The sequence below is a fragment of the Mastigoproctus giganteus genome, chromosome 1 (assembly GCF_048544385.1).
Source record: "Mastigoproctus giganteus isolate SK-2022 chromosome 1, ASM4854438v1, whole genome shotgun sequence".
NCBI classification, from domain to species: Eukaryota; Metazoa; Arthropoda; class Arachnida; order Uropygi; family Thelyphonidae; genus Mastigoproctus; species Mastigoproctus giganteus.
The window spans coordinates 89,360,041-89,376,182 of record NC_143575.1 but is presented as its reverse complement, the minus strand read 5'-3'; the positions used below and the strand labels follow the sequence as shown (position 1 = coordinate 89,376,182).

The 16,142-nt window shown below is 38.5% G+C and overlaps 1 protein-coding gene across 1 annotated transcript in view; it reads left to right on the top strand.

The window, feature by feature from the left end:
- Hmt-1 (ABC transporter ATP-binding protein/permease Hmt-1) overlaps positions 1-16,142 on the top strand; it is a 257,181-nt gene that overhangs the window by 39,794 nt on the left and 201,245 nt on the right. Inside the window, exon 6 of the mRNA XM_090380934.1 lies at positions 4,398-4,500. Within this exon, the coding sequence (XP_090237060.1) occupies positions 4,398-4,500 (103 nt within the window). The remainder of the gene's footprint in view (positions 1-4,397; positions 4,501-16,142) is intronic.

The window sequence follows — 16,142 nt, the reverse complement described above, 5'->3', positions numbered from 1 at the left end:
CTATGAATGTGCAATAAATACCTTGTGAGACTGATGCATTCGTTTCCTGTAGCAGCAGCACTTGGCCAACAGTATGGTAGCGATATCTACTTGTGATATTTATTGTATATGATTTCTAATACAGGTCACTGCTAATATTAGACACATTCATGAGCCAAAACATGTGACCACCCCTGTCTCGGCAAGTGGATGTATCCCACAGCACTTAAGAGTGATGTCGCTGACTGGTAGTAGTAGTAGTGGTGGCATGTGATGTAAGAAAGCAAGCGTATGAGCTTATGCAGCATCAGCCAAAATAAAAAAAAAATTACAAAACAATCCCCTCTAAATATTTCTCCAGTTCCTCCTTAAATTTATTTAACCTATCAACTTCCACAATGACAGATAGAAGTTTGTTCCAGCAATTAACCACCCGCTGGCTAAAGGCAAATTTCCTCACATCTATTCTACATCTGTCCTTCCTCAATTTGAATTTATGCCCCCTTAGGTTTGTAATCTGAACAAGTGAAAGAATCCCATCAGAATTCAGCGTGTGCTCAACCCATTCAAGGCCTTATACACCTCAGTCAGATTACCTTGAAGGTGCATAGTCTCCAGTTGCTGCAATTTGCAGAACTTAAGTCTCTCCTGGTAAGGGGATCCCTTCATTCCCCTCACCAATCTTGTTGCCGTTCTCTGTACATGCTCAAGCAAATCTACATCCTTCCTAAAATGAGGCCTCCAGACCTGTATGCAGTACTCAAGGCATGGCCTGACCATTGCCTTATACAGAGGGACAATCACCTCCTTTTCCCTGCTAACAAAATTACTGTATATCATTGACAACACCCCATGACCTGCCCTGGCAGCCTGTCTGCATTGCTCAGAAAACTTCATATCTGACTGCACAATTACTCCCAGGTCTTTTTCATTTTCTACTTCCTTAAGTGTAGTACCACGTAGTTGGTACGTTTCTCTGGGGTTACTTCTACCCATATGCAGTACTTTGCATTTTTCAATGTTAAACTTCAGTTGCCACTTCTCAGCCCATCTGCCCAAATTTTCTAGATCCTGTTGCAGTAACACACTGCCATTACTGTCATTAACAACCTGCCAACCTTTGTATCATCTGCAAACTTCGATACTAAGCCTGATATACCTTCATCAATATCATTGATAAATATACAAAACAACAGTGGACCCAACACCGAACCCTGTGGGACTCCGCTAATAACATTAGTCCACGAAGAGCAGCACCCATTGATTACCACCCTCTGTCTTCTCCCACTCAACCATCCTTTTATCCATTGTAGCAACTTACCCTTAATACCATTCTGCTCCAATTTGTACAGTAGTTTTCCATGCGCAAGAGTGTCAAAAGCTTTCCTGAAATCCAAGTATATGATATCAAAATTATTTTTTGCATCCAGTTCCTTTGTAACCACATCATAATACCCAATCAAATTTGTCAGACAAGAATTTCCCTTAACAAACCCATGCTGTGTCTGTGAATTATTACCACTGTCTTGTCTAGATGATCCTGCAATGCTTGTTTAACCAGTGCCTGCATTAATTTCCCCAGAACAGAAGTTAAACTAACACGTCTGTAATTACTTGTGTCACTTTTTGATCCTCTTTTGTGAATTAAGGTCACATTTGCACATCTCCAGTCCGTGGGGACCTCCCCAGAATCCAAGGATGCTCTCGTAATTATGGCTAAGGGTTTGCTTACCTCCTTTACCACCTCCTTTAATATAACTGGATAGATCCCATCCACCCCAGGTGCCTTTCTTATGTTTAACTTCAAAAATATCTCCTTCATATTGTTCTCAGTTATTACAAAATCATTAAGCACCCTGCTATAATTTGATAACCTTCCGGCATTTTCAAACCTTAATAACTCCTCATGTGTGAATGTAGATGCAAAATACTCATTCAGTTTGTTTTTCTATCTGAGCAGGATCATCAACAGCGAACCATCGATATCAAGTGGACCAATCAGATTCATCCCCTTCCTTTTAGAGTTTATATAAGTAAAGAAATCCTTGCTGTTTTTCTTAGCATCCTTTGCCAAAAATTTCTCGTAATCTGCCTTCGCCTGCCTAACCTCCTTTGTGACTTGATTACAGACTAGCTTATATATATCATATATAAACTAGCATATAAAGTATATGAAACTCAGATTCATATATCTCAGTTTCAATCGTGAACCATATATGCTACACCATATTTCGTGTAGCATATAAAGTGATGGAACAGTTGTGTCTCTCAGTTGTCATATGAAATTTGAATGGGAAATAATTTGTGATTCCAGGAAGGTGGGGGCCAGCATCTCAGCAACCGCAGGCCTTGTCAGCTGTTCAAGGGCTGCTGTAGTGAAGGTGTGGCAGGAATGGTCTGACACACAACCACCCAATGTGTGGTTGTGTGAAAATAATCCCAGTATCAGTTTGAAACTGGGATTCTTATTAATCTTAATTTATGATTTTAAAAATAATTCTTGATTATTATTTGAAGTGTTCATTTTATGATGGCTTTAGATTCTTTTTCTCTTTCCTCATAGGGAAAGAAGGAATCATCACTTGGGTTTTTTTTTAACTAACTGGCTAGGATGACCTGTGAAATCAGGCATGAGTTAGTCATCCTATTTATAAATGGTTTGCTGTTATCCAAGTTACTGTTCATTACATTCTAGGACCTACTTTACATGTATATGCTTGTTTGATGTAATTTATATTGCTGGATAGTGATTTCTTGCTTTCACCTGCCAAGTGAAAAGAATTTAATTAGTAAGTGAGTGAGTAAACACAGTAACACATAAAAAACTGACACAAGGCACAGATATTTAGGAGATAACATATATTAAATTTAGAAAATACAGAACATATATATTTGTAAAATAATAAGAGGAGTTTACCTCAATATACATTGAGGTAACATTACAGCTCTGATTCATACTATCTAGTAGATATATAGAAGCTTTTGGCCACTGTATGTAGCCTTTTTCAGCTAATTGAGCACTGGCAACTGGTTGTTTTTATGTGCTGTAGCTGACCTTCGAGTACATAAACACAAGGTCAGGAAGGAGGGGAGAGTGGTTTATGTGTAGTTGCGAATGGTGACGTGGGTGAGGAAGAGAGAGAGGTCAGGAGAGGGGATGGGGGAGAGGGAGAAGCAGGAAGAGAGACGGTTTAGATGGGTGACTGCCGTTGTAGGTGGCCGCCGAACTCGTGGACTATGAGAGGCTCAAAGATTGGATCTATGTGGGTGCCACGGTCCCTGTTGATTGTGTTCCCAGTGACACTGATGTGTGCTGATTCCAGCCAATGGCAGATCCTGAAATTGCGTGAGAAGCCTGTAATTTTTGCGTCCTTGGGTGTGATATCATGGCTCTCCTGCCAATAGTGAGCAGCTAGCATTGCAGTCCTGGCATGGTATGTGGTAAATGATTCTGCTCCCCTTCAAAGGGGGGTATGTGGATCGGAGTTCGTTCCGGGTGTTTGAACAGTGTGGATGTTGTAGCTGCGAAGGATTCTGGCTATGCCGTGCACTAGAGCAGGGTAAGATGGGATGTGTGCAACGCCTGTGAAATCGGAAGTGTCATGTTGTCAGGTGTCTGATGAGGAGTGTCCAGTGTTGTTGACAGTGTGACGTCTATAGTTTCCAGTAGTTGAGGACCTGCTCAGGGTAGCCACATTTTCTGTGGTCCAACTTGATCCTATGTATCTCTTCGTATGTGCCGGTAGCGTCGGAGCACTATGTCCAAGCCCTGTTCGTTAGTGACCGGGTGATGCGATGACATTGTGAGTTGGAGTGACATGTCCGGCACATGTGGATTTCCGATATACTGATGTTGTGATCTCTCTTTTTAACCACACGTCTAAAAACAGAAGGACCTGGTCCGTTTCAGTCGTGAATTTTAAAAAAGGTGATTTGCTGTCTCCAAAAAAGGTGACTTGCTGTCATCTTTTTTGGATCTCAGAAAATGTGGCTACCCTGAGCAGACCATCAACTACTGAGAACTACAGACGTCACAGCACCAGACACTCCTCATCAGACGCCCGACAATATAGGAACATATATAGAAGCTTTCGGCTACATATATGTTCTGTATTTTCTAAATTTAATATATGTTATCTCCTAAATATCTGTGTCTTGTGTCACTTTTTTATGTGTTACTGTGTTTACTCTCTCACTTACTAATTAAATTCTTTTCACTTGGTTGGTGCAAGCAAGAAATCATTATGCATCTAAATCCTGACCTCACAGGGTTCTTCAATCAATTTGTATTGCTGATTCATCCCAGATATCTAATTTCTACTGATCATATTATGTGGATATTCTCTTAAATTATGATTAGTGTATTATCTTGGCTTGAAGATTATATTCCTCTCTTATATGAATGAAAAATCTCATAGGTAACAACAGTTTTTTAAGCAACTTGCGGTCATTTCTTTGGATTCGTATTCAGCAGTACACAGTGAAAGAAGTTCAGCTTGAACTCTATGCCCATTTGCATAGGTAAGTAAATTAGTTTTGTTAATTGTTGTTATGGCACATGCATAATCTTGATACCTTTACATTTGAATCAATTGAGAATGTATGTATTTGTATGTAAATATATATAAAATGTTATATATATTTTTATTTATTTTATATATAAAATTTTTCTTTTAAAGTATTTTTTCTTAGATTACAAAGCCTTTGTTAGTTGCTTACTCACCATGACAGTGTGCTCTATTTGCTACATGTCACTTAGTATTTCTATCAGAATGGCCAAATGACAATGAGTGGGTTTTTCTATATCTGTAAAAAAACACCACTTTCAGCTCTTATGCTTTTCCTGTTGCCCAAAGCAAAAGTGATTATCCAATTCAGCTTTGAAATGTATAAATCTACCTTGCCTATACCTTGGGAGGTAGTGTATTCCATTTACCTAGAGCATGCTACCAGATGGTGGATTTCATAAGATTCAGCCTTCTATTGCTACTTAAGATTTTATATTTGAATTCCCCACTCTGATTTTTAACTTTTCTGTTATGATACCTCTCACATTTATTTTATTCATTCCCTTCAGTATACCTCTGTCAGGTTCTCCCCAAGGGGCTTAGTTACCAAGCTCTGTAGTCCACTTTTTTAAAGTTCATACATTATGATGACAGTGATTAGTGCTTCTTTACTAGTCAGGTTGCCCTTTTTTGAGCCCTCCCTGGAAATTCACCCTAGTTCATATTCATAGGTGTGCAAAATGTATTAATAAGTGACTTTTAAGTGCATTCTTATTAACTACCTTTATGATAAGAGATACCATTACTTCAGATATTAGTACATCTATGTTGATTCTATTATGTTATCTTCCATGTTAAAATTTTTCAAAGATTATGTTCAAGTCTATTTTGATTCTGTTAAAATTAAGCAGAATATTAAATGACAGCTTATCATGATACTACTAAGGATCATGCACTTCTCCAAAAGACCTTAGTACAGTTAACTTTCTGGCTGATTTTGAACCTACATTGTGTGTATTCTCATTACCTGGGAAGCTACGAAGTAAGATTGCACCCAATTCAGAACAATTTAAGGAGAACATTATGTCTGTGTGGTGCAAGATAATTAGTTGTAAACAAAAGTTTCTAGAGTGGATTGAGAATGACAGCAATGAATACAGTAAGAATCTCCATATATAACAATTGGGCAAGTAAGTCTTGAGTTCTTTGTTTTTGGAGATTTCAGCTTGCCCTTTTTTGATTGTAACTTGTGGCGACTTGACTTCTGTGATAAATTTTTTGAAACAACTTGATGTTATCTGTATAAACATATCATGGAGAGTACAAGGAACAGAAATAGTCATGGTCTGTTCCTCACTGGCATCCAGAATAATTTCACAAATATGATGGTACAGAGCTGTTGTAGCAAGAAGAACAAAACAATAGGTGACTCAGTCACTCACTACACCTTTTCTTCTATAGCATTATTAATGATGGGAAGCCAAGTTGAGTGATCTTGAGTTGCATGTTATTTTTTTTATGATTATAGCATTAGCCTTAGTAGAGGAAACTCTACTAGTCAGGGAACTAATTGTTCCCTGACTCCTATGGCAAATTTTTCTGGTGGTGGCTCACTAACCACTTTGACATTATTCATCAGTCAATTATCACTTTATGCATGATTTTTTTTATTTGTTGAAGTGACTCCAGGCATCACGAATCCTGCAACCATCCTTCCTCAATTTAAATGTATGTCCCCTTACGTGTGCTGTCTAAGTAAGGTAAGAAAGCCAATAATATTTAACTTACTGAATCCGTTCAAAGCCTTAAACCACAAGTATGCAGTACTGAAGATGTGGCTTAACCATTGCCTTATACAATCACCTTATGTAATCACTTGCTAGCAAATTTCTTTGATATCATTGATGAAACCCTGTGAGCTGTTATAGAAGCCACTCTGCACTGCCTGGAGAACTTCATGTCTGATAGTACAAATACTCCCAGGTCTTTTTCGATCTCCACTCCTGTGGAGATATACAGTAAACCCCTGGTATACAGTAAACCCCCTCTATTCGCGGGGGTTACGTTCCTGAGAAATGCCACGAATATCGAAAATACGAATACTGAGTTATGGCTCCCATAGTAATAAAGGGGTTCCGTTCTAAAATTTTGTCTATGTATGTATTATATGTACCTTCATAATATGACTATGTACATAGACAGTACATAGTGAAATGCAAGCATATGGCATCGAAATGAAAATAAGAAACAATTTAATATTAAATGTAATATTTATTAGAAATTTCAAATAAATCTTTCAAACCAGCGCCTTTGCTAGCTAAAAAACTTATCCTGCCAGTGCTATCACCAGTTTCGCTAAAGTGTTGATAAAGGAGTTTTGCCTTTTCACGAATGATGAGTGAACTTAACGGAATTTTATTTTGAGTTCGGTCTTCTATCCACAGATTTAAAGCTTTTTCCATTTTTTCTAATTTAACATCACGAGTTACAGAGCAAATTTTTTAAGCAATTAGCGTGTTTTCACGGACACTACAGCGGATTTTTTCTTCCGATTTTTTGATTGACCGTACCGTTGACTCATTGATTTTATAATGTTTTGCCACTGAGGAGACACTTTCACCATTAGAAATTTTGTCTAATAACTCAATTTTATTCGCTAATGTCATCACCTTCTTTGATCTTTTCACATTTCCCTTGTTATTCGTAGCCATATTTTTGTACGGGTTAGAAAGAACTTGTCCACAATAAAGTCACTTTCTTCTGTTAACACACTTGAAAAAGTCTGTTTCACCCTGCAAAACGGTAGATTTATCACTTTTGTAATTATATCAATTTATAAATTGATAAATTATTCAATTTATAAGCATATAAATTAAAAGCAAACGGCAAAACCTTCCATGACAAGCGTATAACACATACTGAACAAGGATTAGCGAGAAACATCCACGCTCGCGATTTTGTCACCCCTCTCCCCCCACCCACTGAGCGCTGTTTTGACCGGGAAAGATAATTTTAGCCACACCCATGTTTTTTTATGGCGGAAAATGTTCACGGCACTTTAAAATTCACATTTTTTTAGGTTTCATTTTATATTAAATCAGCGACCACGAATACAGATACCGCGAATAGCGGGGGTTTACTGTATTACTTTGGGATTTCTGTTACCATATGGAATGCCCTGCATTTATCAATGTTAAACATCAGTTTCCACTTCTTAACCTATCTGCATAATTTTTCTAGATCTTGTAGTAGCATACCTTGATTACTGTCAGTAACTGCCCTGCCAACCTTTGTATCATTTGTGAACTTAGGCATTAAACCTGATATGCCTTCATCAATATCATTAATAAATGATAGGAAATATCTGCAGCACTGAACCCCTTAGGGGTTCAGTGCTGCAGATATTTTTAGTGCTGCAGTATTATCCATAAATTGTGTGACCTCTGGTCAGTTTGCTTGTTTTGTTGGATGAAAAACCAAAGTTTTTTGGGGAGAAAAACACTTTGCTATCCTCGCCTGAGACCAACTGAATCAGCCTTTGAGTTAAAAAAATAAGCCCATTGAAGCTCCCCTTATCATTGATGGGATTCCAATCTGAGCCTTTTCCACCTGGTGTGGGAAGAACAGTGACTATGACCACTGTGCATGTGGTCATAGTCACTGTCAAACAGATATGAAGACTGGTAGCACAGTGGTTATGATGTGTCCATTGATAAACACTGTCCATCTTCTTGCATTCAACCATCAGCTATCCATAGCAGTAACATGCTCCTAATGCTGCTACTCCTATTTGTACAGCAGTCTTTTGGAACAGTATCAAGGCTTTTCAGAAATTTAAGTATATGATGTCAAAACTATTTTTTTCATGTAGTTCCTTTATTACTGTGTCACATTATCCAATCAGATTAGTTAAACAAGATTTACACTATAACAAATCTGTGCTGTGAGTTCTGTAAAATTACATTCCTGTCTAGATGGTTCTGCACTATTTCTTTAATTGGTAACTACATTATTTTTCCCGAAACAGAGGTCAGCTTACTCACTTCACTCTTTGATACACTTTTGTGAATTGGGAATGTATTCTGACATCTTCAGTTCATAGGGACCTCCCATGAATCTAAGGATGCTCTCATAAATATGGCTAAAGATTTTCAGACCCTTTTTTTGATGCCTCTCTTAATATAATTGGATAGATCCTATCCACCTCAGGTGCCTTATTTATGTTTAGCTTCAACAATTTCTCTTCCAGTTTCATTCAGTTCTTAAAAATTTTTCTTCCTGTAATTTGATATATTTCTGGTATTCCCATCTCTTTGAGGTTGTCACAGACATTCTCTCAGATCTGCCAGACAAGCTGTACTTGCTACCTGGGAGTCTAAAACGCTGATGGAACTGATATTCGGGTGACACTCAAGTCAAGTGGACCCAATTTCGGCGAAGTCCAGATGGTCTGTGACAGCCAAATTCTCTGCTTGCACCTTCACGATGGTGGGACTGTTAGTAATCCTGGGTATAACCTCCATGCACAAGTACATGGTGGGTGACCACCCAGATGTGAAACAACGTAAGCAGGGGTCAAGGTGTGGCACCCACACCACATGGAGGAACGCCGCCCCCTCTATGTTACCAGGCAGTACTAGGTGGTAGATGATTCTCATCAACCGGTGAAATACCACCACTTTGCTTATTGGAGGCTTGAAGTGGTGGAACCCATGTTTAGTCTCTAGAGCTAAGTTCCGGTGAACCCTTCCCTATCTCTTCCATCATGCAGTACGATTGATGACTTTTGAGGTTATGATGAACGTCGTGGTGAGATCCAATATTCCTTACATTTCGAGGGTACAGCTCTAAAACGGTGTTCACAGGTAGGCCGCTAGTTAGTACACCGGACCGAACCTATTGGTAACTCTCTAGGAGGCTTCCGGATCAGCTAGTGTATAATCTTGCTACCTCTATTCTGCCAGATAGTGACTGGAGGGAGTCCGAGTAGTGTGTATGCGGGGAGCATTGTTGAGGCCACGTTATGTCAAGGATCTGGGTATATTCTTACCACGTGTACGCCCTATCCAAAAATTTCATTACTTCATACAGCATGTCCCACCCACTTTTTCTTACTATTGAATACACCATGAATTGTCAAACTAATAGAGCAAGCTTATCTGCGAAAAGATCTAAACCTCCCAAGCACTTCCTAATTCATTTCACAAATATACGTGGTCTCAATTCTAATCTCAACGTTGTCCATTTCCACTTGCAGTCTGCCAAACCCCATGTACTTTTTCTGACAGAATCTCAGTTATCGGTTGATTCAACTACTGCTCATCTCAGATGCCCAAATTATTTGCTGTATGATTCCTTTCGCCTCAAAGGTGGTATTTGTGCATATGTCCGTTCTGATATTCCCTGTCAGAGACTTGGCAATTTGGAATCTCCTCTCTTTGATCTTCTCTGGCTTAAAATCTCTCTACCTCATTGTGTCAAATTCATCTGTTGTCTCTACCGTTCTCCCAACTCCACTAATCACTTGGAGCTCTTTGACTTCCTCTCTTTGCAACTTGACTTTCTCCAGTCGAACTTTCCTAACAGTGAGGTAATTTTCCTTGGTGATTTTAATGTTCACAACTCCAGCTGGCTTCCGTTTTCTAGTCACACAGACCCAGCAGGTCGAGATGCTGAGGCTTTTGCAATTACTAATGACCTGGCACAGATTGTTCATTTACCTACAAGAATACCGGACAATCCTAATCATACAGCTAATACGTTTGATCTTTTTCTCACAAACAACCCTTCTAAGTACACGGTCGAAGTGAGAGGTCCATTAGGCACTTCAGATCACAACTTGGTGATTGTCTCTTCTCCAATCGAACCTTTATCTCATGGCTATTCCCAACCTCGTGTTGTTTGGCATTACAAGAAGGCAAAATGGGATGACCTGCGAGACTTCTTTTCTTCTTTTCCTTGGTCGGATTACTGTTTCAAAACTTCTGATGTCAACGTTTGCTCAGATCGTGTCAGTGAAATTATTCTTGCAGGAATGAAATCCTTTATCCCACACTCCACTTTAAAATCTCGTCCTTTATCTAAACCTTGGTTTTCCAATAAATGTGCTAAGGCTGTTCAAGAGAAGAATGTTACATATCGTAATTGGCTTGTTTCTAATTCTTCAGTTTCATTTTCTGCCTACACCAAAGCTCGCAACAATTGTAAAGCAGTTATTAATCAGTCCAAACTAGAGTTTGAACAGGCTACGAGTAGAAAACTTGCTTCTTGCCAAAGCTATTGGCCGCAACTTTTGCCCATCTCTGCTCCCACCTCTGTCCAAACCAGATGGTTCTGTTGTCACTTCAGCCAAGGATAAAGCTGACCTGCTAGCATCCCATTTTTCTTCCAGCTCATGTATTAATGATCTTGGTAAAACACCTCCCACCATTCCCAACACGCTCCATTCTATGCCTCCTGTGGTCTTCCGTCAAAAGGATATCAGAAGGATTTTGATGAATCTTGATGCTAAGAAAGCTCCAGGTCCTGATGGTATTTCTCAACTTGTTCTCCAAACTTCTGCTCCTGAACTTACTCCTATTCTTTGCCGCCTTTTTTCACTTTCTTATTTCAAAGGTGTTTTTCCTTCTGCTTGGAAATTTGCTCATATACAGCCAGTTCCTAAAAAGGGTGACAAATCCCTCCCATCCAATTATCGTCCCATTGCAATTACTTCTACTCTTTCTAAAGTAATGGAGAAATCAATTAACCCCAACTCTTAAACTATCTAGAAACCTTCCGTCTGATCAACGATCGCCAGTATGGATTTCGTCAGTGTCGATCCACTGGTGATATTCTGGCTTATATTACCCATTTATGGACTAATTCAATGGAAAGGTTTGGTGAAACACAAGTAGTTGTTCTTGACATCTCAAAGGCTTTCGATCGTGTTTGGCATAAAGGTCTTCTAAACAAGCTTCCATCTTATGGTTTGCCAACTGTTTTTAGTAATTGGTTATCCAGTTTTCTCTCTGATCACTCACTGAGGGTGATGGTAGATGGCTCTCTGTCTTCTAACTTCTCTACTAATGCCGGTGTCCCCCAAGGTTCAATTCTTTCCCCCACTCTTTTCCTCTTGTATATTAACGACCTTCTTCCATTGACTGGAAATCCTATCCATAGTTTTGCTGATGATAGCACATTGCATTCCACTTTCCATTTTGAGAAACCTTGTCCGGCTCAATCAGCTAAATGCCGATCTTCAGGTAATTCTCCAGTGGGGGAAAGACAACTTAGTTGATTTCAACCCTTCTAAAACTCAGTCTTGTCTTATATCTCGCAAAAAGGATTCTTCTGCTCCTATGCTTATCTTTAGTGACACTCCAATTTCTAGGCAAAATGATATATCTCTTTTGGGGATTACTCTGACTTCTAATCTCTCTTGGCACAAGCACATTACAAATATTGCTTCCTCTGCATCTAAAAAACTTGGTTTTCTCTTTCGCTCTCAACTTTACTTTTCTTCCAAACAGCTGCTCACTCTGTATAAATCGCAAATCCGCCCTGCCATGGAATATTGTTTCCACATCTGGGGTGGTGCCCCCAAAACCTCTCTCAGGCTTCTTGATTCCATTCAGAAGAGGGCAGTTAGGTTAATTAATGTTCCATCTCTAACAGAGTCTCTCCACTCGCTTTCTCATAGACGTACTGTTTCTGCTGCATGCCTCTTCTACAGATACTTCCATGGGCACTGTTTTTCTGAATTGGCTTCTATAATTCCCACTTTCTCTTTCAAAACAGTCTGAACACGTGCTGCCACCAGCCAACATCCATTTACTGTCTCCAGTGGGGGAAAGACAACTTAGTTGATTTCAACCCTTCTAAAACTCAGTCTTGTCTTATATCTCGCAAAAAGGATTCTTCTGCTCCTATGCTTATCTTTAGTGACACTCCAATTTCTAGGCAAAATGATATAATAACTTCAAACCCACAGAACCAACTTTTCATCTTCCTCATTTATTCATTCAACTGCCGTTTTCTGGAACAACCTTCCTTCATACGTATTTCCTGAAAATTACAATCTACAGAAGTTCAAGTCCAATGTCAACAAATATCTTCTTTCGTATTCTCAACCTCCAACCCAAGCACGGTACTAAGTACTATAGGTTCTAATACCTCTCGTGTTTGGGGTTCACATAAAAAAAAAAAAAAAAAAAAATCTCTAAAAAATTCCTTATATGTTGAACATAGATGAAAAATATCTCGTTACTTTTTTTGTGGGGAAGTTCTTCGAAGTTCATGTTTTTTAAGTAGCTAGGATTGGTTTGGTTGCAGGTTAAGAAAGGAGGAAAAGAAGAAATTTGTTTACACAAAACAGAAGAAAGTGTATGTATATATATATATATAAAAAAAAGATTAAGATTAATAGCCATTTCTTTATTCCATTGAAGCTCATGCTGTTCTAGTTGGATGGGTTGTTTAAGGATTGGGAACCACAAGTAATTTACATGGTTTGAGAAGAACCAGAAGTAATTTACATTGGCTAGGGTTTGAGAAGCGAGAATAGATGTACTGATACAGAAACCAGAAAAAAAAGAAATAAATGAAGGTGATGGGTGTTTCTTTTTTGACTGTTTGAAGGTCGGAAACCAGAAGAAAATTGCAAGAAAGGGAATGAAGAAATGAATATAGCCACTCTGAAATTTAATGAAGTCTTATGCTAGTTTAGTAACATGGATTGGTTCAGGGTTAGGAAGGAAGGAAGAAAAAAAAATTAATAAATCTTAACTGTATTAAAGATGGGACAACTTGGACAGTGTCATGCTGTAATAGGCACGTACCTCACTTTGCAACTTGCCAATAAGAAGGAACAGCACGAACCTTTTATGTGAAATAAATGGTTAAAAAATATTATTTTCTTTTTTCTTAATTTCTGCACTCCTCCTTTTTAAGTTACCAAAATTTCTCGTTTCCTAAACCTTTTACTTCATTGATTTTGTTAATTTCTGATCTCTGTGTGATACACCAAATTGTTATTATTGTTATTATTTGGTTTTTAGGAGAATTAGCAACTAAGGCCATATTGCTCCGGGGATATGTGGTGGTCATTTCCTGACCTTTCTGCATCCTCCGTATTTGGTGGGCACGGGCTTGAACCCCGGTCTAATCAAGAAGCGTGTGCTACACACGGCTGCTCCTGCTCACCTGGTTACGCACCAAATTGTCATACAATGAATTGTCTTGAATGAACCAAATTACCATAGCCTGTGACTTCTAAGCTGAAGAAACACAACTGCCACCTGCTGTTCGAAAAATTTGAAAAAGATCTTGAAGTGATCAGTTTAGTTTTTCAGATTATTTGTGTGAAGTATAAATTCAGCAATGCTCAAAAAAAATTGTATCACCTCATTTTTTAGGTTGCTTGTCGTTATACTGGCAATTAATCTTTTAGAAATAGGTGGTAGATGACTTTCATCAACCGGTGAAATACCACCACTTTGCTTATTGGTGGCCTGAAGTGGTGAAACCCATGTTTAGTCTCTAGAGCAAAGTTTCCGGCATCCCCCTCCCCCCATACTTCTCCTAAAACCCATGCACGGTACTAAGTACTATAGGTTTTGATACCTTTCGTGGTTGGGGTTTTCATAAAAAAAAAAAAAAAAAAAATTAATCTTTTAGAAATAGCTAAAAGAACATAAGTAATAACAATACACATATGAAACTATTAATTTCAGAGAAATTTACTTTTATGCCTTATGGTTAAAAATACAGTGAAATAAGTACTTGTCTCCAAAATAACCACATGTTACTTACGGTTCATATAATACAAAAATTCTATGAAAGCAATGATTTTTTTCATTACTTTGCTCATACTAGGATGACAGGCAGCTTTAAAACCAGAAAACAACAAAATGCACACTAATATTTTGTTGGCCCACCTCTTTCTTTAATTGACTGCTGCACATAGAGTAGACTAATAAATTAGAATGTCTTATAATGGGGGATTTTAACTTCCCAGATATTGACTGGAACTTGTGGGTTGGTCACTCGCACACTAGTAAGACTTTTGTGGATTTATTGGATGATTGTTTTCTGCACCAGCATGTTCGAGAGACAACCAGAGAGGTTAATACTCTTGATCTGGTAATCAGCAGTGATCATTCGTGTATTAAGAATTTGCTGATAAAGGAACCACTGGGTGGCAGTGATCACAGTGTACTGATGTGTGATTTACTTAAATATATTATTACCATCAGGGATAAAGGAAAGGGTTTTTGCTTCCGTAAAGGTGAGTACAGTGGTCTCAGACAGTTTTTAAATTCTGTACAGTGGGATCAACTGACGATGTTACCAACAGTATATTCTAAGTGGGAAGCATTCAAGGAATTAATCGTGGAAGATACTAAAAGTTTCATACCTATTAAGAAATATTGTTCAAGGTTTAAGCCTAAATGGTTGTCAAATGAACTAATGAGACTCGTGGCAGACAAGAAAAATGCATGGGATGCATATAAATTATCAAGCGACTCAGAAGCCTATGGCAAATATAAGCTAGTCTGTAATCAGGTCACAAAGGAGGTTAGGCAGGCGAAGGCAGATTATGAGAAATCTTTGGCAAAGGATGCTAAGAAAACAGCAAAGATTTCTTTACTTACATAAACTCTAAAAGGAAGGAGTTGAATCTGATTAGTCCACTTTATATCGATGGTTCGACTCTTGATGATCCTGCTCAGATAGCAAACAAACTGAATGAGTATTTTGCATCTACATTCACACATGAGGAGTTATTAAGGTTTGAAAATGGAGAAGGTTATCAAATTGTAGCAGGGTGCTTAATGATTTTGTAATAACTGAGAGCAAAGTGGAGGAGAAATTTTTGAAGTTAAACATAAGAAAGGCACCTGGGGGTGGATGGGATCTATCCAGTTATATTAAAGGAGGCAGCAAAGCAACTAAGCAAACCCTTAGCCATGATTATAAGAGCATCCTTGGACTCAGGGGAGGTCCCCATGGATTGGAGATGTGCAAATGTATCCACAATTCACAAAGGGGGATCGAAGGGTGACACGAGTAATTACAGACCAGTAAGTTTAACTTCTGTTGCGGGTAAAATAATGGAGTCACTGGTTAAAGTTGCATTGCAGGATCATCTAGACAAGACTGCAGCAATAATTCAGACACAGCATGGGTTTGTTAAGGGAAAGTCTTGTCTGACAAATCTGATAGGATATTATGATGTGGTTACAAAGGAACCGGATGCAAAAAATAATTTTCATATCATATATTTGGATTTCAGGAAAACTTTTGACACTGTTGCGCATGGAAGACTATTGTACAAATTGGAGCAGAATGGTGTTAAGGGTAAGTTGCTACAATGGATAAAAGGATGGTTGAGTGGGAGAAGACAGAGGGCGGTAATCAATGAGTGCCGCTCTTAGTGGATTAATGGTATTAGTGGAGTCCCACAGGGTTCAGTGTTGGATCCACTGTTGTTTTGTATATTTATCAGTGCTATTAATGAAGGTATATCAGGCTTAGTATCGAAGTTTGCAGATGATACAAAGGTTGGCAGGGTTATTAATGACAGTAATGGTAGTGACTGAAGTTTAACCTTGACAAATGCATAGTACTGCATAAGGGTAGAAGTAAACCCAATGAAACGTACCAACTGTGTGG